General features: G+C 41.6%; 1 protein-coding gene across 6 annotated transcripts in view; it reads right to left on the bottom strand.

Annotated features, from left to right (window-relative positions):
- Nucleotides 1-24017, bottom strand: part of PAPPA2 (pappalysin 2) — a 522663-nt gene that overhangs the window by 32008 nt on the left and 466638 nt on the right. For all 6 annotated transcript variants that reach the window (XR_014816258.1, XM_084977645.1, XM_084977647.1 and 3 more), the window contains 2 exons: nucleotides 23341-23450; nucleotides 9222-9293 (listed from right to left, as the gene is read on the bottom strand). Coding sequence is in view for 5 of the 6 variants with exons in the window: in XM_084977645.1 (XP_084833771.1) it covers nucleotides 9222-9293; nucleotides 23341-23450 (182 nt within the window). In the remaining variant the exon portion in view is untranslated. The remainder of the gene's footprint in view (nucleotides 1-9221; nucleotides 9294-23340; nucleotides 23451-24017) is intronic.

Genomic DNA, 24017 nt, shown 5'->3' with positions numbered 1-24017 from the left:
TTATTTCCACCCTAATTAACTCCCTTTTCACCCATAGATACTAAAGAGCTTGGCAAGAATGTCAAAGAAAAGTAAGCCCATATGATCTGTCCTCTGAGAAGCAAAGGAAGGAGTGATTATTATATCTGATGTGTAAACAGCTAAAATGTGGCAAAGAGAAGTTTAATTATTGGCTCTTCTATAAAGAACAAAATATAAATAAGAAGGAAATGAGAAGTTAAACAACTTCATAATCACACAGTGCCCAAAGTGATAGAGTTGGGACAGAACTTTTGGGTTTCTGTATATAGATATCATTAAAAAGATTCGTTTTGCTCTTTTTAATAAGGAACGTATAAAGACATGATCAGGTGAGAGGTTTTTTTTTTTTTTTTAAGATCAAAGATCAGTAGCAGTTCCTTCTGGTCACACTTCAAAGTTCAAGTCTTGAACATTTATTAAAAGTAATTTGTGATTATCTAGTGATGAAAAAGGCATTTCTAAAGCATAGTAATCAAGATAAATCTTATAGATAGAAATGAGGAAAGTTTCAGAAAAGAATGACTGAAGAGGTTTCACCAGGAAGCTGAGTGAAATTATATATATTTATATGTGACATCTTGTCCTAAAAAACAGGGGATGAAACACTAACAAAAACAAAAGCCTTACTCCAAAAGGGACCCATATCACTTGGAGGCCCATAATAATCACCATTCCTCGTGTACCATCACATGCAGTCCAACCTGAGATGCTCTCCCACCCCCACCTCTGATCATCACATTCAGATCTGTGTGCAGGGATTCTTCATCCCAGCATAAAGCGCATCTCTGAGAACGGGACATTTTACTCTGACTCAAGCTCTTCTCCACCTCTTTTGGGCTCAAGTCTGGGTGAGAAAAAAAAGTGCAATAAAATCTCAATCTTCACAGGACGTTCCCAATGTGGCACAGCGGTAATGAACCCAACTAGTATCCACGAGGACACGGATTGGATCTTGGCTTTGCTCAGTGGGTTAAAGGATCCCATGTTGCCGTGGCTGTGGTGCAGGCCTATGGCTACAGCCCCCATCCGACCCCTTGCCTGGGAACCTTCATATGCAGAGGGTGTGGCTCTAGAAAGACAAAAACAAAAGTGAAGCAAAACAAAAACCTCGATTTTCATGCCATTGTTTCCATCTCATGAATTTCATTTCAGCCCCTGCATCCTAAAGGTACAGCACTGCACCCAGGCAGTGCCCAGGAGTGATCAAGAAGCACAAGCCCCAGACACTGCCAACAGAGCTACCATCTGGAATATAAATAATAAAAGAAAAGCAGAAAGAAGTCGAAGACGGCACAGAAGAAAGACTCCAAGGAATGGGGAAGCAGATGGAATGAATTAGTGATGGAAGCACTGTTGTTATCAACCACTAAATATGTGAGAACAATACACTGCCCACCTACGTTTAAGTAAATGCAGTCACTCTGCTGAAACTAAGTTTGTCCCTAAGGCCGCCTCACCCCTGTCTTTCCACTTCCATTTCCCTCCTCTACCAATTCCTATCCAGTTAGAACTACTATAGTAATGGCACTTAAGAGCAGCTCTGCTGGTTGCTTTAAAACAAGACACATACATTTACAGTTAAATGCTGGATTTAGAGGGAAAGAGTATGGAACCTTCATCCGTGTCTGAAACATCAGAAGATATTTAACCAGGTCAGAAAGAGGATAATATATATCCCTTTAAAATGTTCCAAAGACTCTATGCCTTTAAAAAAGAACTTCCCTTATGATCTTGTATAAAATCTAACACTTTTGGAATATTCCCACACAGATTGACATTTAAATAGTTCATTTTTTTAATTTTTTAATTTTTTTTATTTTTATTTTATTTTATTTTTTTGCTGTTTCTTGGGCCGCTCCCACGGCATATGGAGGTTCCCAGGCTAGGGGTCCAATCGGAGCTGCAGCCACCGGCCTACGCCAGAGCCACAGCAACAAGGGATCCGAGCCGCGTCTGCAACCCACACCACAGTTCACGACAACGCCGGATCGTTAACCCACTGACCGAACCCGCAACCTCATGGTTCCTAGTCGGATTCGTTAACCACTGCGCCATGACGGGAACTCCCTTAAATAGTTCATTTTTTTTAAAGCCCATTATTTTCTATTCCATTGTTTTCAGGGGATTGTGACTGGTAACTCTTCTCTACATAAAATGTTTACTACAGGAAAGTATTTACTACATTAACTTCTACCCTTCTCTTTTAGGCTTAAAAATCCCCCGAATGCTTTTTACTTTTCACCAAAGGTATTATTTATCAAGGTGTTTTTTTTTTTTTGGCCACACTTGAGGCATAAGGAAGTTCCAGGACCAGGGATCAAACCTGTGCTACAGCAGTGACAAAGCTGGATCCTTACCTTGCTGAGCCACCAAGGAACCCCTATTATCAAGCTTTTGATATTATTTTTGTTACCTTTAACATGTTCTGTGTTTTCTACTGGCTGTGGAAGCTAGACCCAAAGAGAAACAGGGATCAAATCAATGGTGAGAATACCGATCAGTAAGGAAATACTTGGACTTTGTCCGTTGGTCCCACTTACACTAATTGGCAGGTAGCTTGTTGGTTTAAGAAGTCAGGCTACTGTTTACTCAGGATGAACCATCATTTTTAAAAAGTAACAATAATTTTAAAGCAATTCAGTCTTTTTGGCTTATAAGAATTTCAGTTTTACCATTGTCTGCCAGATATTTTTACTTCTAACCTTGATCTTTCCTAATGCTGTTCTACTTCAGGTGATTTCTTCATTTAAGAACTATTGGTAGATGGAAGCTTTTCTTCCAAGATGTGACCTGGGTGCTGCTGTATACAGTTATCTGTGCATTAATTCATCCCTGCCCAGCATCTCTCAAAGTGCACTGGGGTATTTCTTAAAAAAGCACATTCTTAGACTCCACACAAGACTTGGTATGTAAAAACTGGGAAGGAGGGGGAGAACCTAAAAAATAAGCATCCTTGGTAATTTTTAAGCATGCTTTGGAAAACAAAAACAAAACCAAGAAACTACCAGCCAAGTCTCTTGCCCCTTGTAAAGACAAGGTGTGGCCAGAACAAGTCTTGAGTTTTCCACTGGGCAGGGCCACTCCAGTTCAGCATAATCTACAGCATAATCTTCCTTGTGTAGTGATCCAACACACGGGCAATTCCTTAGCTGCCTTCTTAAATTAGGAGGACCTCGTTAGGACTAGAATGAGGCATCTGCTAAATTTAAGAAGTGATTTGTCCTTTATCTCTTTGACCAAACGTTCTGTCACAAAACATGACATTAATAAAGGAAAGCATGTTCCTTATAAATACAGGACGTAGAGAAAATTGTCCCAGAACTCTTAAAAGTAGAAAAACCAAGCTTGCAGGTATATGGCTTTTATTTTTCAACCCCCTTTTCTTTTCAAATGGTATATACTACATGGCTTTTCTCACAGTCTTCTGGAAGCTCCTTACTCTTTCAAGAACATCCAAATGATTAGATAAGGACAGCCTGGCACTGTCTTATGAGAACAAAGAGTGGGAAAAAGCATTAATTTTTCTTTGAGTAACAGAAGTCACTCAGTCCTACTGATAAATGAGGTTCAATTAATGATTATTGAACATTCATACAATGGGTACTTACATATTCTCTATCATGTCCTGACCCTCATATCTAACTCATCTTAGTCTGAGTTCTCTCTTCTCAGCAAGAACCAGTAGCAAAACCAAAAGCAGAGCTGGCCTTGGACTAATGCCAAGGTAGGACAGTGCCAACAGATTCCAAAATACAACCCATCCAATGAATGAGAAATCAAGGCAAACCAAGAAGGCCACAGACCTCAACAAGGGTTCTTTAAGAAAAGGATGTAGGGGTATAATCAAGATCAAAATCTATGTAGGAGGTAAAACCCCCAGAAACAAAGGAGGTTTGCAGTTATTACTGAAAAAAATCAACATGACCCACATGTTCCTGAGGTATGACCTTTTCAAAGGTCCTACGCTAGGCCTCCCTGATGCATCTCCATAGTTTTCTGAACCTGGTATTGGACCAGCAAGTTTAAAAGATAAATTGTATCCAACTAATTTCAAAGCTGAGGAGACACATTCATAGAAGTTAAGCGACTTGCCCAAGGGAAGGAACTGAAGTTCAAGCCTCCCTCCAGACCCTGACAGCCTTCCTTCTGCTTCACGGGGCTGCCCTTGTTGCTTCTCTTGCAAGACTTCCTGATTCTGTGCATGACACTGTTGTCATTCTCTACTCCTCCTGCTACTCCTTCCCCACATTTATGTCTGCTGTGCTACTCTTCAGAAGACTGACCCAATAGTTCTCAGTTTAAGACTCTCAAAGCCAAAGGTATACCTACATCTCTCTTTCTCCCTTCCTTTAGAGAGGTAGAAGCATGTCACTGAAGAATTAGGCCTGTGTTTTGCAAAGGAATAAAACATGTAAGTGAGATTATAGGTATTTACAGGGATGTGTGTAAGAATTGATAGGAGAATGCCAGCATGTCCAGAGAGACTTGAAATTCCCCCCAAAATATTTAAGTTTTCTAAATTGTGTTAGAAGCCAAAAGATCATCAATTAACCATGTCAACCTGCAGGATACAATAAATACTCATAAAGATATTCACTGTGTATAAGCAGACTGTTTCTTTCTTTTTTTTGTCTTTTTAGGGCTGCACCTGTGGCATATGGAGGTTCCCAGTCTAGGGATCCAATAGGAGCTGTAGCTACTGGCCCATGCCACAGCCATAGCAATGCGGGATCTGAGCCACCTCTGCGACCTGCACCACAGCTCATGGCAACACCAGATCCTTAACCCACTGGGCAAGGCCAGGGATCAAACCCACATCCTCATGGATGCTAGTCAGGTTCGTTAACTGCTGAGCCATGACGGGAACTCTTGACCATTTCTTGATTCTTAATACATACGCATTATTTCAATAAGACCCTGTCCTTATATGGTGATGTATATTGTTCCTTAAGCAATATCACTACAAATGTTACATTATTTTGCAATTTATATAACACCTTAACATCAGTTATTTTACTTGATTCTCATAGGAGTTTTGAGAGAAAGTCACCCAGTTACTATACATCATGAACAAGAGAAGACTCAGAATTTGAACCTAATTCTGACATTATTCTGTCATCCTCTGCAGCTCTTTCAAAAAAGAAAGAGTACCACTCTACAAGAACCTGCAAAAGGTTGAAGAGAGAACATCAGAAATTGTGATCCAAACTGGGGCAGCTGGGAAGCATGATGAACTTGCAAGAGATGCGTGCTCACAGAGTAGGCAGAGCCAAAATATAGGTCAATGGGCACTCAGTTTTAATTATTGTGCAGGAAGGAAATTAGTCATTTCTACCCAGAACAAGGCTGGAAATGTGGTCTTTATTTCCAGCTGCATTACCTAGAGAACAAGATGTTCTTACTTTAAGTGAAATCTAGGACTGCAGACTTTCTTAGAATTAATAAATATGTCTTTGCGAAAGAGGAAGGAAGGAAGGGGCAGGGAGGGAGGGAGGAAAGAAAGAAGGAAAGAGGGAAGGAAGGGAAAAAAGAGAGATTAGCACATACGATCTGACAGTATCATGCTTTCATAGATGGAGTGAACACTCCAGTTACTACCTCACAAAATGAGGAAACCCCCTTTTCTCTCCATTTTTCTCTCTCCATGCTGGAAAAAGAATGCTTTGATTGCACAAGCATTTGGCAGAGTAAGTCTTTATTTTCTACACAGTTATCCTAGACTATTTGTGTGCTTACTATAATTTTCATGGGCACAGGTCTGGAATTAGAGAGAACAATTGGGAAACAAATGCAGTAGACCAGGTGAGAGGTGTTGAGGCCCAGGAGGGGGCAACGGTAGAAATGAGCAGAGCTCCTCATAAGGTGAGTGATCTGGGGACTGACTTAGTGACCAACTGGAATCAGCACCTGTTTCCAAGTGATTGGCAAGTTATGGATCTCAGTGAGTCTCCAGGGAATGGCCTGTTCCATTTTCTCCTAGTGTTCTTTCCCCTCGCCCATCTTCAGAGTTTGCATTTGACCATGTTGAGGCCCACAGCAGCTCTGTTCCTGCCTTCTGCTGCACTTATCCAGTAAGCAGTCACAAAGGGGCTAATAGTGTGTTAAGAGATGCCACCACACTCTAAGCATCCAGTATAGACCATGGACCAGGCATGATGCTTAACTACTCTATGTCCACGATCACATTAATCCCTCATCACAACTGTGTTGCCCCACTTCTCCATACAGATTAAGATAGTAAGGCTCACAGCACTCAGCTGACCTAGAATTTGAATCTACATTTGTTTGACTTCGAAACTTTCCACCAATCAAATTACCACCAGGTCAAGAAGGCTAAACACAAGAAACACCTAGAAAGATAGAATTTAATACATAAACATGTCTGGATCATAGACAGTGGATATTCATGTGCCCTTGAGACAATAGGAACATGAGTGATTGTGGGAGGGTGGCATTATTTACAGAAGGTTTTTTAAGAGGAAACCTCCAGAGCTATCTCTTAAAGAAAGGGAGAGGCATAGACTAATGCAGAGGTGAAGGCTAAATCTCTGTGACCAAGGGGATAGGACACCATAAGAGGTGCAGAAGTGACACATGTGAGGGGATGGATTCATTGCCTTGGGAGTATTGAGAGAAATAAAGAATAAGTACTTCGCTCTCATGAGGCTGAATGTCCCAAGGGGATATCTTAGAATTAAATTTGGTACTGGAAAGCAAAATACAAAAATCCTTCTTAGTCCCTGGGACACAAAAGATCTCATATGACTTCAGATTTCTATGCTGCATGTTTTAAAATTTTCTCTCACCCACCTAGCTCTCTTCAGTTGATCTTGCCTTGGGGTCTGTGTTTTCACTCTATCTGTCTCTGACACTCTTCACTTTCCCCTAATATGTTTAGCTGACTTTTTCCAGTAAAGAATTAAGTGTCTGCCAAGCTGCCCCTAGAACATGCCAGCTTCAGCCTCTCTTGTCCTTTCTTTCCTGTTCTCACCCTCCCTCTATGCATTTCTTATTACTTGTTCTTTCAGAATTGTTTCTCCTTCTCCTCATGTGCCCCCCCCCAAACCAATCCCCTTCCTACAGTATTGCCTCTTCTTCTTTGCTCCTTCCTTCTACCCTTTAAGTGTTTTCCTCTCTTCCTAGCCTTTGCTGGGAAACCAGAAGCTAAATTGTGTCCTGTCAAATCTTGTCCTATCCAGAGAGCCTCAGGAAATATTGTAGAATAATCAGAATGTGAATAATGTAAGCTACAATTATTCCTAGACAAAGAAAGCTTCAAATTAGAGATCCGTAGTCTAATGGATCTTCTTGTCTGCTCCCATAGTGGCCAGAGTGGTGGCTGGCAAACTTAAACGGTCTTCAGATTCATCCAGGGCCCTTATTAAAACATAGATTGCTGGTCCCCACACCCAGAGTCTCTGATTCAGTAAGTCTGGGATGGGGCCTGAGAACATGATGCCAATTGCTCTGGTCCAGGGGCCACGCGTTGAGAACCCCCAAAGTGGGAGGATCAGCAGCTGTGTGGTCGTCAAGCCTCAGCCATGCATGATCACAGTTGGGCAAGGGGTCATAAGAGAGAATGCAGTTTTGTTCCTTGTCACATCAACAAAGGGGTTGACAGAAGCCTAGGGAGCTCTGGAAAAGGGATCCAGAGGATGTGCTGGGGTGCAGCATTGAGGGAAGACAAATGGGGAAAGCTCTGTGTTGTAACCTTCTGGGAAACACCAAAGCCGGCTCCAAGCCCTGTCATCTACCCTCCCTCCGGCGATCATGCGTGGAAGCAGCAGAAGGGAATTCTCAGGATCCCTTTGATCTCTTCCCAGTCCTCAAGTCCTCTGTCTGTTTATCTCCCTCCTTCCCTGGCCTCCTCCTCCCCTTCTTACCCCCTGCCCAGTGGATGAGTCACTCCCCTTCCGCCCCACCCTACTGCCATCTGTTTTTCTAATGATGGCAGAAGATGAGCTATTTTGTTGGCCCAACCATAACAAGGCACACTCCTTGCTAGCATTTTTCCTGATGCACTCTCAGAATGCTGTTTTATTGGTATCATTTCCCCACCCAGTTTTCCCTTTGTCTCAGACCCCACCCTTTCCCCCTCTTTGGCCTCATGTAGATCGCAGTTTCCCAGAATTAGAGATGCAGAAGAATCCAGGAACTAAAGGCATGTGGGTTGGGCATGTGTGTATGTGGAGGGGGAAGGTTGCTGAAAGTCGAGGGCAGTTAAACAGCTCTCTCTAGTGCACAAGACACAGCCAGAATGATCGGAGCATTGTGGCGAAGTGGCTCAATTACTTGAATGTGTGTGTGTGTGTGTGTGTCTGTGTCTGTGTGAGAGAGCCCCCATGACAGAGCCTCCCTCGGCAAAGCTCTCCCTCCTTCTTAATTCTTTCTTACAATAACTCCTGTTAATCTAGTTAAGGCATTCACAGCTCCCTAAGTCTCCCCTTGGTAGGGGAATCTCCTATGTGAGGAAGTAAATAGGATGCCTTGAGATAGTAAAGCTCTAATTTGGGTTAATCAAGAGTGGACTACAGGTTCTCCTCAAAGGTCAAGATGCCTACATGAGCCAGTAGGTGAGAAGCCATAGGGACTGGTGAGGATGGTGCTGAACTGGAGGGCGTCTGCTCTTCACTCAGATCCAGCTAATTGTTGCCACAGTTGCCAGATTTTCTTGTTTTTCAAGAGAAAAATCTTTGTACAAAGAGTCTTCAATTTATTTTTATTTGGGGCATGTGTGTGTGTGGGGGGGTAATGTTACATATAGGCATATGAATTCTATGTGAAAATCCCAATTTTTTAAAGCATTGGCAACTAAAACAAAATTGTTTTCAGACACCGCTCTGGCCAAACCTCTGTCTGTGGGCCATCGATATGCAAAACTCTGATCTAACTAAGCTCAAGAGAGGCCCAGTTAGAGAATCCTGAAACCATAAATAATTCTGACTTGCTTTTAACTTATTTTTTTTTTAAACAAGTCATTTAACATGGAACCCTGGAGATTTTTACTTTAAAAGAAAAGCAGGCAAAATCAGACATTCTAATATTGTAATTTAGGAATTATGGAACTAAATTTAAGAGATGAAACAAAGGGGGTAGGAGCAGGGAAGGGGTAAGCTCCTGAAGCAGAAGGACTCAGGTCTCTGTAAACTGAGCAGATCAGAGAACTCTGGTTTGGATTTGGGGAAGGGGAGGTGGCTTACCTCACAGGACTGGATGCAGTTGACCAGGAGGGGGTCTGGGTGCCACTGACGCCGCCCAGTGCACACGATGCTCTGAAGGACAAGATGAAAAGAAAACAAAAACAGAGTCGCCTAATCAGTGAGAGAAGGGCCAAATCCTGAGCTTACCCCACCAGCCCAACCCTTTTCCTGCAGAGGGAGCCCCGCTGGGCCCCATGAAGAGGTCCAAGACTGGCCTCTGCTCTTTCCAGGGAGCTGCTAATCCTGCCAGATGGAGCCAAGGTAGGAACTCTTAGCAGAGGGAACTTTTCATCCTTTTCAAAATCTTCACCCTCCCTAGGGTATCAAACTTTACATAGTGTCTTTGTGGTTAAAAAAAGCATCCTCAATACTATAATGAGTTTAATTTGGCTGTAAGAATAATATTGGTTCTGCGTGTTCTGAAATTTTAAATAAATATTACAGGAAACTGTGAGATGGCCATGTCGATCAGGAAGTACCATGGGGTTTTAGAGGATGAGAAAGAGAGCTCCCTAAGAAGAGTCTTGAATTGAAAATAGGTCTCAAGGACCCTAGATCACAAGTTGTGAGGGCCCAAGCAAGGAATGTGGGCCAAACTCTCTCCACAACTCTTGTTAGTACTATTTAACTTCTCCCTGTGGGAAGTCAAAGAGGGTCCATGCATTGGACAGACAGGGTTAGCATGAAACCCCCAGGACTCAGAATGGCACCGACATCAAGCTGGTGGGAGTATGAACAGGTGTTTGCGTTAAAACACTGGCAACTCTCTGATTTCCAGGATCCACTTCCCGATGTGCCTTTAAACAAATATTCTTTGTTGAAGAATAATTCATTTTCATGGAGGTTTTTTTTTTTATTTTAACTTTTCTATTTTAATATTTCAAAAGACACACTCCAGGAAAAGAGAAAGTCCCATAAGAGGTTCCAAAGAGAAAAGGAGATTCTGTCCAGAACCTGCTACCAACACACCCATTTGTGGACTTTGATACCCACATTTTATATTCAGTACAATGGAAATTCAGCACAATCAGAAGAGTAATAACATATTGTGAATATGAGTTTTACATAAAATAGAACCTCAGTAATTGAAAATTATATATTCTAGAATGCTAAGACTAGGCAATAATCAGATTGGAGACACTTGCATATGCTAACATGTAGGTATAGGAATATACGCCTCATGGTCAGTTATGAAAATGGAAATCTGCAGTATTTTTCTAGAGTTGTGCTACTACAAACTAAAAGTCCTCCTTCACATCTTCCCTAAAGGAGAAATAAATACTTTAAACCTCCCAAATTTTGATATTCGAAATTTTATACTGTAATAATGTATGTGGTTTTGCTTTGCTTAAGACTTTGCTAAAGTTATTATTGCACTAAAAAAAGGGATTATCAAATATATACAGTCATCCCTTGGTATCCACAAGGGATTGGTTCCAGGATCCCACGGATGACAAAATCCAAGGATGCTCAAGTCCCTTATATAAAATGACATAATTTACATATAACCTTCAGGGACATCCTCCTGTATACTTTAAATCATCTCTATATTACTTTTAATACTAATGCACTTACTTATAATACTTGATGCAAAATAAGTACTATGCAAATAATTGTAAATACAATGTAAATGCTATATAAATAGTTGCCTGAAAGCAGCAAATTCAAGCTTTGCTTTTTGGAACTTTCTGGATTTTTTTCCCAAATATTTTTGACCCACAGTTAGTTGAATCTGAGGCTGCAGAACCCACTGATATGAAGGCCAACTGTACAGGATTATACAAATATATAAGGTAGACACAGTGGGGTGTCCAGCCTACTGAAAAAGTGAGCTATTCTCCTGCACTCAGAGCCACTTAAGCAGAACTATTTGCACATGAATGATGGCTCAGCTACCTGGAAATGATTCTTGTTTATGTTCTAAACAGGTTCCACTAGAACTCTATTTACCAGTGGTCATGACTTTCATTATTAAAAAAATTCAATGTTTCATACTTTATTGCTGTCACCAGGTAATGATAATGTCAAAATGCAACAACTTGAACACTTGAAATGCAAATACATGGCAAATGTATTCCTTCCCATGCACTGGATCCACTAAGAACCTCTAATCCCTGCTCTAGTCAGTCACTCATTCAATTCAGACCAAACATGTCACTCACTATGGGCCGGATTCCCTAGAAGCAAGAGGGATCTGAAAAGCCACCAGTCTCATCACTGCCCTCAAAGATCTCCAAGTCTATTGGGGGGGGGGGGGTGGAAAGTACATCGTTTCCTACACATGAAGGGATCTTAGTCTCAGCACCCTCACATGAGGACCCCAACCAGAGCTTGCCAGAACACTCTGAACTGACTGTAACAGTTTCCCTTATGCCCTTCATCCCTTCCATCCTATCTCCCGCCTCTATACATGCAGGAGTGTTGGTCTTCTAATAGTTGAGAAATTTTAAAAATACATTGCAAAAGGAAAAAAAAGTTAAGGAAAAGAGTCTGTCTTTCAATTTATTTTCTCCAATGCTCTTTCATTATTTCCAATTTATTTTTTTATACCTTTGTATTTTTATGTAATTTTATTATTATGTAATACACATCCACAATATAAAATGTAAAAGGCATAAAAAGATACACAATCTACTTCCTATTCCTGTTCTCCAACTACCCAATTTCCTCCTATTTTTAGTTCTTTTTTTATATCAATAGATAGCCTATGTACATATATACATATGTGAAATTGTTTATCTCCTCACACAAATTATAAAATACTATTTCATTTAGTGCTTTCATTTATTGTTCTTTGTTAGATGGTCATACTTTTTCACTTAATGTTTCTTGGTGTTTTATTCATTTTATGGTATCTGAGGCCCTGTAGTCTACTGATTGCATATTATTCCATTGCAAGGATATACCCTAATTTACTTAACCACACCCATATTAATGGATATTTAGGATATTTTCAGCCTTTTGCTCTAACAAAGAAAGTTTATGTATAAATCATTTCATACACAAACTGTATCTGTAGGATAAATTCATGATAATGGAGTTGACAATGCCCATCTCAATGATTTTTTAATATTCTACAATTCAGTCTTAAGACTAATTCAGATTGGCGACCTCCTTAATCTCTGTAAAAACTGCAAAAGTTTGGGTACCCGTGTCATACGTCTTCCTAGATTGAAAAATGCTTGAGAATAGGGCCTCTCTCCCACTCATACATCTTCTCTCAGTGACTTAGTGAGAGACAACCTTTAACAAGTATTTGTCAACCACTAAATAAGATGTTGTAGCTCTAGGACCCTCTTCCATCCTCTGGCCCATGAAAGTCACTCATCTCCTAGGAAAAAAGACTGCATATACAGAATTAATTGAATAAAAACTTATTGATCAAAATTGGAGGAAAATTTCAAATGTCTTTCAGGTCTTATATTTTGTTTTTTTACTTTTTATTTTTATTTTTTTGGTCTTTTCGTCCTTTTAGGGCCTCACCCATGGCATATGGAGGATCCCATGGTAGGGGTCTAATCGGAGCTGTTGCTGCCGGCCTATGCCACAGCCAAAGCCATGCCAGATCCAAGCCATGTCTGTGACCTACACAACAGCTCATGGCAACACCAGATCCTTAACCCACGGAGTGAGGCCAGGGATCGACCACGCAATCTCATGGTTCCTAGTTGGATTCGTTTCCGCTGTGCCACAACAGGAACTCCAGGTCCTATACTTTATAAGCTCATGTGTGGTGGTGAGGTAACAGAGAGAAGTGAAATGGGAAGAAAACTAGTGAGAAGGAGGTATAGAAGGGCTCGGTCCTGCTGAGGTGTGCTGAATTGATTAAACAAGGAGGCCATTACACTGAGTGGCTTTAAAGCCATGGTGGCCTGTGGAAACAAACCAAAATCTAAGCCTGTCAATGCCATAAGCTTATAAATTGAAACCAAAGGACAACCAATCATGAACCACCAACTATGCTTTAAACTATAACTAATCAATAATTTCCTTATTTTGCTCCTACCTTTTCTCAGTAATAAAGTCCCTCCCCAGTTTCTGTTATGGAGCACTCTTAACCACTTCTGGTTTGGTGCTGCCCAGTTCAAACCTATTTTTGCTCAAAAGAAAAAAAAAAATGCAAAAAACCCTTTTATAGGAGTTCCCATTGTGGCTCAGTGGGTAAAGGACCCAATGTTGTCTCTGTGAGGATGTGGCTTTAATCCCTGGCCTTGCTCAGTGGGTTAAGGATCTGGTGTTGCTGCAGGCTGTGGTGCAGGTCTCAGATAAGGCTCAAATCTGGCATTGCTGTAGCTGTGGTGTAGGCCTCAGCTGCAGCTCCAATCCAACCCCTGGCCCAGGAACTTCCAAATGCTGCAGGTGCAGTCATAAAATGGAAAAATAAAGTAAATAAATTAAAATAAACCAAAAAAACAAAACCGCTTATGTGTTTCACTTATTGTTTAACAGTTTAATATGATTTTATTATTTTCTGGAGTGTTTTTGACACATTATAATCCTACATATTAATTTGAAAAGCTATAGCAAATAACTGAAAGAACAACCTTATAGCCTCTGTGCAGCTTGATCAAATCTTAACATCTTTCTGCATCTGTTTCCAGAGTTTAAGTCACTAGAGATTCAATTAATGTCCCTTCCATATGTCCTTCCAACAACATTCTCCTTCTTTGCTCCCTATTGGTAACAACTCTTTCTGAATTTTTAGATGATTATTTCTATAAGATTATAACTATCATTGTTATACTATTAGAAAGCCACTTCTCAGATGACTCAGCTGTGGACGATTAAATGCCCAAGGAGTTGTTTTGAAGTTTTCAAAAGGAAAATTCATGAGAAAATTAGTTTAACGATCTCCTCTTGGGCCATTTTACACTAAAACAAACAAACAAACAAAAAGTAAGGGGAAAGGAGAAGAAAGAAAGGGAAAACAAGAGAGAGCCAAAGAAAAAGGAGAAGAGACGGAGAAGGAGAGGGAGGGAGGGAGGAAGAGAGGGAGAGAGAGATGGAGGAAGGGAAGGAAAAGCAGTTAAGGGTTATTAGGATGGTTGTAGGGCTGTATGAAGGCTGTTGCCTGCTTAAATGTCTTGTTTAAAGTCACAAGACCGATGCTTAGCCAACATTAAGGTCTAACACAATATTGCTCAACTGTTTTTTATCAGGAATAGTTACTTGACAGAATGGGCTACTAATCACATCAGATCACAAACTTATGCTGCTGCCCAGGTTTGTGACAATTTCCTTATTATTACCGATGTGTGCCTTCCTAAATAAAATACAGAACTGTTTTGCATATTTATCTGGACCATAGCCTATTACCCTGCAGTTTAGTTTTCAGCTCCACTTTCCCCCACCCTCCAAGACCCTCTTGCCTCCTCTTCCCTTGAGAAGATGAAATTGATGCCTGAGACTTATTCAAACAGAGAGGGAACAATTCCATGCTTAAAACTTGTGAAAAAGAAGATCTTTTCATGACTCATGTCTGAGGAATTTGTTGTCCCACGATGTGTGGCAAGTGTTGCTGGAGCTGTTACACTCAATTGTACCCATCAAGAGGACACTCAAGGTGGGGGGAGGGCAAGGGTTAGGGGACAAGGAGATGGACAGGACGGTGAGACCAGTTAATAAGAGACCAGGGCTCCTGGAAGACATTACCTTCTTTTTTTTTGCCCTGCTTTTCTTTTCTTCTTAAAACATTTTGGTTTTATTTAAGGAATTATTAATCCTTTGGGGACTGACTTAGGAAAACAAAGTCAGAAATTATAAGATTTGTTTTGACTGAGCAATTCTGTTGAGCTGGGGAGTTTGGAGAGGGATTCCACGCAGTGCTGAGAATCCTTGCAAACCTAACACGTGTGGCCACAGGAAAACCTCCTTAATTTGGGCCTCACTAATTCCTAATTATGATACACTAAAAAAGAAAAGTATTGTTCAATCTAGGAAAATGAACTTAGGAAGCAAACTAATAGGGTATATTGAGGTCCCCAGGCTAGGGGTCAAATCAGAGCTACAGCTGCTCACCTACACTACAGCCACAGCAACGTGGGATCCAAGTTGCATCTGTGACCTACACCACAGCTCATGGCAGTGCCAGATGCTTGACTCACTGAGCAAGGTCAAGGATTGAACCTGGATCCTCATGGATACTAGTTGGATTCATTTCCACTGTACCACAATGGGAACTCCAGAAAGAAATATTTTCAAATACAATTTAGAAAAACTCATTTATGTGCAAACAATTGCCCTATTATGTGCAAAAAAAAAAAAAAAAATCTCTCCATGAAATCTGGTTCTCAAAGGTCCACTTCTTTTTTTTTTTTTTTTTTGTCTTTTTGTTGTTGTTGTTGTTGTTGTTATTGTTGTTGTTGTTGTTGCTATTTCTTGGGCCGCTCCCACGGCATATGGAGGTTCCCAGGCTAGGGGTTGAATCAGAGCTGTAGCCACTGGCCTACGCCAGAGCCACAGCAACGCGGGATCCGAGCCGCGTCTGCAACCTACACCACAGCTCACGGCAACGCCGGATCGTTAACCCACTGAGCAAGGGCAGGGACCGAACCCGCAACCTCATGGTTCCTAGTTGGATTCGTTAACCACTGTGCCACGACGGGAACTCCCAGGTCCACTTCTTTATAATGAAAGCCAAAACATCAATTTTCCTATTTAAAAATTTTTTTTCTTTTTCATTTTTCTTTTTAGGGCCACACCTGCAGCATATGGAAGTTTCTGGGCTAGGGTCAAATCAGAACTGCAGCTGTGGCCTACGCCACAACTATAGCAACACCAGATCTAAGCCTTATCTGTGACCTATGCCACAGCTTGTGGCAATGCTGGATCCTTAACCCACTAAGCAAGGTCAGGGATCGAACCCACATCCTCACAGATACTATGTCAGGTCCTTAACCTACTGAGCCACAACAAGAACTCCCAATTTTCACATTTTAAATAGGAAAGTCACAAGATATGGTAAAACATTCTCTAGACACAGTGGTTAAGGACAATAATAAAAAATCAACCTTAGGCTTTTTGGTTTGCCATGAGAAACGGCTCTGTGGAGGCGGGAACCATTACCTTCTTCAAGCCCTTTGGTTTCATGCAGCAACCTTGTTCTGGGCAAGGGGTGAAATGAGTCACACATGGAGGAGGTCTGGGGGTGAAGGTGACACGTGCCTATCCTCAAGACCCTTATAGTTTGGTGCTAGAATCACAGAAAAGAAGAAGAAGAAGAGAAAAACAAAGAGGAAAGGAAGGGATGAGACAAGCCCAAAGTGCCCATTGTGGAACCCGCAGGGAATTCTTGCCACACTATCAGATTGGGTGCCCTAGAACACAGGGTACCCAGCTACTGCCCCAGAGGTGTAGGAGGACAGTCTGCCAGAAGCGCCTGTTTCTGCATATGAGCAGTGGTACTGAATGGGCCGTTGGCTGACTCCTGCCAGTCCCAGCTGCCAGATGCCATTGCTTAGTCACCTTGAGCGGCTGGGATTTGTTTGACAGCCAAGAAGGCCTTTGTGTTTGGCGTCTCCTCTTCCTGTCAGGATATTTCTCTGCTGATGCCATCCGCAGAGAAAGGTCTAAGTCCCTGGGTGCAGGAGGTGAAGAAGATGCCATTATTCCAACAAAGGCCCAGAAAGTCCACCTGGGAATTTCAAACCCTTACTGCATATTTCTCACAGCCAGCATACCCTTGAAATATTTAGAAATAATAGGTTCATCCTTACTGTCTTCTCAGGCTCATAACCAAATACGTTGGAAACTGCTTCTTTAGTCAGCAGTGTTCCAATAGGAAACACTGAATGGCCATTAATTGTCTTTCCAGCCCCATTTGTAAAAGGGACAGAAAAAGACAAACAAATGACTTACACCTGCCTATCTACACACACACGCACACACACACACACACACATTACAAAGTATAAAACTTACAGAACAGTATTTTTCTTTCTTATAGGTAGCGGTGATATCTTTTCAGTTTCCAAACTTAAAATTTGTACTAGGTGAATTGGAACACTATAAGGCTTACCCCTTGGAGCCCTGTCTGCTCACAAGCAATGGTGAGGGTAGTACTATCTATCTTGAAGGGGTGCTTTAAAAACTCACAAGAACCCCCAGAGACAGGCAAATAAACTACATAGGAACTTAAAAAGTATACTTGATTGTTCTTTAAAAACAAACTCTTTTCACAATAAGGAAAAGGAGTCTTACAGGGAAATATTTCTCTAAATTATTTTTGCTAGACCTCACAAGAAGGGAACAGCAATGCGGGAATAAGGAGGTTCTCATGGTTGAGGGAAGTAACTTCTTTTCTATTTGAGGGGCACCCTAACCCAAACATACACCAGGAAACAAAACAAAAGACTACACTGAACAGGGAGATTCAGGGGAAATCACACTGAACTTGAAGTCAGAAGTCGGTTGCACTTCTCTCTTCATTTCTTGAAAGCTGTGCAACCTTGGACAGATCATCTGACAACATCTATTTTTGTCAGTAAAGTAAGAATAATATAATCCTCCCTTCCTAATTTTTTGGTTTATAAGATTCCAATGAAAACATAAATATAGAAAAAATATATATCATACATATGCAACTTTGAAGGCAATAAAGTGTTATCCAAATATAAGATATCTTTTTTATTACAAAGGATGAAGTCATTGGAAGCAGACTAGAGAAAATGATGCAATTGAATCCACTGCTCTGTAGTCTTGCCAGACACAAAGGTATTTGAAGTATGGGAGATAGCAGGGATTTACATGAAATAGGACATCATCATTTACTAAACAAATGAGCCAGGCTCCAAATAGGTGTGCTTGGACTTAAAATAGTTACGTTGCCAGTATTTTATTTTATAATTGCAGGGTTTCTCAAAGCACTACAGTGGAATTAATGGGGTGTTTGTTAAAAGAAAAATGCCCCAAGGCATTGCTAGGCTCTCCAAAGAGGGGAACCCTGTGTCCATTCCCTTTACAAACTGCCCAAGTGATTCTTAAGGACATCACACCTTAAGATTGAGGGCAATAGAGAATATCCTTCAAGATAAATCAATGTAAGTCACGAGGCTTTTACTCGAAGAAGACTTTCATGTCATACAACTGCTTTGGTTTATAAGGCATTTCTCCTTCTTTATGAGGACAAGCTTACAATTTTCCCACCCTCCAGAGCCAATGAGTGCCACAAAGTGCCAGACATTATGGCATCACCTATGGCTGGTGCATAACCTCAACTCAGAACCTGGGAACACAAAGGCAATACCCTTGTCATCATTTTGCTTCCATTGACTTCTTTCTCTTGCTTTTCTCTTATAATGAAGTTCCTTTTTTTTTTCTTTCTTTTTTTTTGGTCTTTTTGCCTTTTCTTAAGCCACTTCTGCGGCATATGGAAGTTCCCAGGCTAGGGGTCGAATCGGAGTTGTAGCCACCGGCCTCTGCCAGAGCCACAGCAACACGGGATCCGAGCCACGTCTGTCACCCACACCACAGCTCACGGTAACGCCAGGTCGTTAACCAACTGAGCAAGGCCAGGGATCGAACCCGCAACCCCATGTTCCTAGTCGGATTGGTTAACCACTGCGCCATGACGGGAACTCCTTATAATGAAGTTTCAATTCCCTAAAAGCAAAGCAGCCCCTGTAAGCTTTGTTTGTAAGAAATCCTTCTTAATTTTATGACATCTACCAAAGAGTTGCAAGAACACAGATAATAGCATGTTTAGCAACTCTATAACGAATGTTAACTACTGGATTAACCCTTGGTTTTCTTTTGGTATTAAGAATATTGATTTGGGGGTGCAGGAACTATTACTTAAGTTTTCAGTTTTTTAATTTCTGACCTTTGGGCTTTTTTTCAGGAAAAAATTCGTCTCACAAGAGAAGTTCATTTTGTGAGTTACCTCACTTCTTCCCCTACATTGCTAGAAGCAGCTAATTTAATTGTGTCACTTTCTTTTCACACAGAAATATGACACAAGTCTCAAGAATGCCACTAAAGTAATAGAACCCCTCACCATATTGCAAATGGGGACCCTCCACTACAAAATTTAGTTGTACCCCCCAATCATAAAGAGCATGGCATATTATTACAGATAAGAAGAGGAAGGCAGAGGTGAAGAGAGGCAACCTGTTTCCATTAGGAATGACAACTGATCAAGGTTACCACACATCAAGCACAAAGTTAAGTTCTATCCTTATGTTTCTCATCTGATAATCACACTAACCTCATGAGTTAAGTATTATTCCTACTTTACTTCCAAGGAAATTGAGGCACAGAAGAGTGAAACAACCTAAGTTTATGCAGCTTGTGAATAACAGAGATCATGAATAAAAACACAGGTTTAAAAAAAAATGCCTTCTTTATTCCAACATCTACAGTGTTTCTGAGACGTTATTATCCCAAAACTATGCCTGGATAACCTACTTTCCAAAACCATGGATTTATTGACTACCATAGTAATGAAAAATGCAATGATACAGATGATAATGTTTGGTATTTTGCTTAAGAAGAAAATAAATTCTGCCTTTTCTGTCTTGGGAGGGCAACTTGAAATTGACAAGGATAGAGTGATACACACTAGTAAAAAGCCTTTGAAATGTGCCAGTTTGTAGAGAAAATACACATTTACTCCCCAAGTAGAAAATGATGCTACATTAATTTCTTTGCTTATTCAACTAATGTTCATTAAGATACCTACAAAGTGCCCAGCACTGAAAAAGGAACTAAGAATATAAACATGAACAAAATGCTATGGGAACGAGGTAAATAAATGATAATGACTCCTCCAAAGTACAGATGAGAAAGAGGAGGTTTTAATAAAATAGAGAACATTGCTTTCCAGTTTGGAAATAGTCAAGTCTCTGCAATGAAGAAACGTGAACTGCTCTTCTCTGAATGTCCCAAGCCAAAAAGCAGAGGTGGGAGAACCCCAGTCACTGGAAGGTCTGCACTCTGGCCTCACAAACCCTACCTCCATGACTGTACCCACTGGATGCCCTGCTGGGTAGATGGTGGAGAGAATGTAGAAGAGTTCCTGAACCAGTTAATTTCTCAAGTGGTGAAAATGGATTGTAAACATCCTTTCCTCCTTTAGCGGCTTATAGAGAAGAAGTCTTTCATCATAGGAAGTTGTCTTTAAGGGACTGATGGAAAGGGCCTTGACCCTCTGGGTCTCTGAGAACATGGGGCAGAAGGTCTTCCTCCAGGGTACCATAATTCCAGCTGTGCCTTCACAACGCACAATGGGAAGTGGGACAGAAAGTCTGGAAAGGCCAGGGGATGGGAGAACCAGACAAGGTGTTTTCCTGGCTTTCTTCTTCCCATTCCCACCCGGTCTTCACGGCGCGCTCACACCTGTGGTGGGTCCCCTCCTGCATAGTGTTTTCATTGGGTTCAATGTCCTAAGAGGTGCTTGCCATGCCCTACAGGATCCTGCCTACCTGCCTCTCCCTTACCTCATCTGTCTAGCTCCCATCTCCCCTCTCCCTCACCTCCACACACACCCTGCGTTCAGCCACATAGAACTTCTTACCATTCTTTACCTTCTAGAATGTTCCTCTCAATCATAGTTTAAGGCCCAGAAGAAATGCTTCCTGGTCCATTGATCTTTCCCCAACTCCCCAAAGATTCCAAGCAGAAGAACTAGCTCCTTCTTCTCCAGTGTTCCCACAGCACTTCTACCATAACCAAGACATTTCCCGTGTTGCATTATTACAAATGTTCATTTTGTAGCCAGATTATAAATCTTGTGAACAGAGGGACTCTCACTTCTTTCATCTCCATTTTCCCAGCACTTAGCCCAGTTCTAGGCACATAGTAAGCCCCAATGAGTGTTGAGTGACTGACTGACTGAATCAATAGGGTCATGCTACTCCCCAGTGCTCACTGCTGAATCATACTTATTTTTTCCTTATTGTCCCACTGTTACACACATCCCTGCAGGTAATACAGAACAATCAGCTGTGAGTAAAAAAGGAGAAATCGGAGAATGGTTCCTAACTGAAATGTGGTACATCTCTAGAGTCCATCTCTCTCTTTTCTTTTTTTTTTTTTTTTGTCTTTTATTTTTTGCCATTTCTTGGGCTGCTCCCACGGCATATGGAGGTTCCCAGGCTAGGGGTCTAATCGGAGCTGTAGCTGCCGGCCTACGCCAGAGCCACAGCAACACGGGATCCAAGCCACATCTGCAACCTACACCACAGCTCACGGCAATGCCAGATCGTTAACCCACTGAGCAAGGGCAGGGACCTAACCTGCAACCTCATGGTTCCTAGTCAGATTCACTAACCACTGAGCCACGACGGGAACTCCTAGAGTCCATCTCTTGATGACTCTGTGAGAACAGCCTTCCACAATTTTGTTTATTGGACAGTCTAATAAAGCCACCAAACTCTAAGGCTTTATGACATCCCCACCTTCCTTATTCTAAGAAGAAATAACTTACCACAAGAGCATCCCCATTTACATCTTGTATAGCCTTTTCTTTATCTTTTTTCATTTATTCATTCTACAAATATTTATTGAGCACTTACTACATACAGGGCAGTGTTCTAGGATCTGGGGATATGGTAGTGAACAAAAGAGACAATAGTCTCTCATTAATATTCTTATTCTGGTGGCAGAAAGAGGTAATATATAAGATAAAAAAGTAAAATATATAATAGGCATCATCATGATAAGTCCTAAGGAGGGAAGGGAGACAAAATTTTAGGGGAATTAAACTTTGAGACAGAGTAGTCAAAGGAGGCCTCCCTGATGAGGGAAATTTTTTTTTTTTGCCTTTTTGCTATTTCTTGGGCCGCTCCCGTGGCATATGGAGGTTCCCAGGCTAGGGGTCCAATCGGAGCTGTAGCCACCGGCCTACGCCAGAGCCGCAGCAACACGGGATCCGAGCCGCGTCTGCAACCTACACCACAGCTCACGGCAACGCCGGATCGTTAACCCACTGAGCAAGGGCAGGGACCGAACCCGCAACCTCATGGTTCCTAGTCGGATTCGTTAACCACTGCGCCACGACGGGAACTCCGGAAATTTTGATCGAAGCAAAGGAACAAGACCTGAAGATACTTGGGAGAAGAGTATTCTAGGTGAGGGAACCACAGAGCAAAGGCCCTAAGGTGGGAACAGGCCTGGCATGTTCAATAATCAGCCAAGGGCCCCTGTGGCAAAATTAGAGGGAGCCAAGCAGGGCATGTGGGAGAGGAAGTCAAGAAGGCAACGGTGACCATTGGAGAAAAGGAGGCCATGGAAATGAGACCCCAAGGAAGGACCAAACGCATGGATGCTGAACTCAGTAAGAGTAATGCCAGAGGTACTAGGTAAAGCGATTATAAGCCAGGAGCTAAAGTGTTCAAGAAATTGGGGGAGGGAGTGATTGGAGGGTCAGAAGATGTCAACTGCATGGATGATGGTGAGTGGTTTATTCTGTTGGTATTAGATTCAAATGTTGGTGATTTCAGGGAGGAGGCAGGGAGAAGGGCTTGGATGTGGCACCAGGGTCAGGAGGGGTGTGAGAAAGTAGGGACCAGTGGGCCCTGCAGGGAGGCAGAGTCCTCAGGGTTTTAAGTGAGGATGGAAACAAATGGAAAGCCGAGAGAATAGGTTGTAGATGTAATGGATCTGACTCAAGATTGACTTTGAATATTACAGGGCTCTGGAAGAGGCTTTCAGGGTTTAGAGAGAGTGGGAAATGGAGGCAGGAAAGGTAACTTTTAAAACTTAACTTCCTTTAGTCATTCTCTCCCTGTTTTCACTTTTATTTGCAGCTTTTCTAATTTATCTTTCCCTCTCCAACCTTCTTTTATCTTTATTCATTTATTTGGCTTATCCTGTTTTCCTGCCCTACTTTTTTTTTATTTGTAGCAATTTTCTCTTTCAATTTTCTTCCTGTATCATCATTCTCTATGTCTCCAAATCTTCCTTCTGTATTATTTTTTAAACTTTCCTTTGGATATGTGTTATTTTTTTTTTCTACAGCCTTTTCTCTTTTTTCTTCTTGATTTTCAATCCTTCTCTCTAGAAACCATCCCTGTGGTTACTTGCTTGAAAGCCTCTGAAATTACCCCAAGGAACATGCTGTCGGTTGAGAATGGCTGAACAGTCTTACATCCTTAGCACATAAAAATGACCTGTTCCTCACCTGGACTTTGACAGGTTCCATCCAGTGCTCCAGAGCGTCAGCAGTGACATTCTCAGGAAGAATTACGGGATCACTGGGGGGGATTACACATGATGGGGAACACACAGCACCTGAAGGAACAGAAATTTACAACTTGAATGTCCCACAACTTGGTCTTCATCCTGGAATCATTAGCTTCGGTTTTTCACAATCAGTTTCTACAAGGGTCATCTCATTAACATGGTCCTCGGCAGGGCTGACACACATCTACTGTGAATACGTAGGAATACTCCTACACTAATGAGTAAGAGCCACTGCCTCACGTTAACTCCTTGCACCAAGTGCCCTGCCTCTTTCTCTTCCAACATACGCTCTCCTTTAGAATCTCTGAATCTCTGTCTGACCCAGCAATGAAAAGTTTAACTCCTAGTCTTGCAGGTCTCCAAGACCCCACTCCAGGATGCTGGCCAGCCAAAGCCTATCCCAATTGGTTGATGCCTTTTAAGTAATTTTTATATCATTTCTGTTTATATGATTCCTGAAAGCTTATAACTGCGCATCCACTACCTATGAACTTCACTAGCTGGGGAAAAAAATGGCCCAAATCCGAGGACAGATTTATGTGGCCTGCTGCATTGAAGATCATGACACTGGTAGCCAAGAAACCTCTGTGATTAAAAAAGAAAGCAAGAAGGAGT

Source organism: Sus scrofa, chromosome 9 (assembly GCF_054392235.1).
Source record: "Sus scrofa isolate SSC_HxYL_T2T_F1_AM1 chromosome 9, Sscrofa_HxYL_maternal_Yorkshire_Landrace_v2.0, whole genome shotgun sequence".
Lineage (NCBI taxonomy): Eukaryota > Metazoa > Chordata > Mammalia > Artiodactyla > Suidae > Sus > Sus scrofa.
The sequence above is the reverse complement of the archived record's forward strand: the minus strand, read 5'-3'. Positions and strand labels throughout refer to the sequence as shown.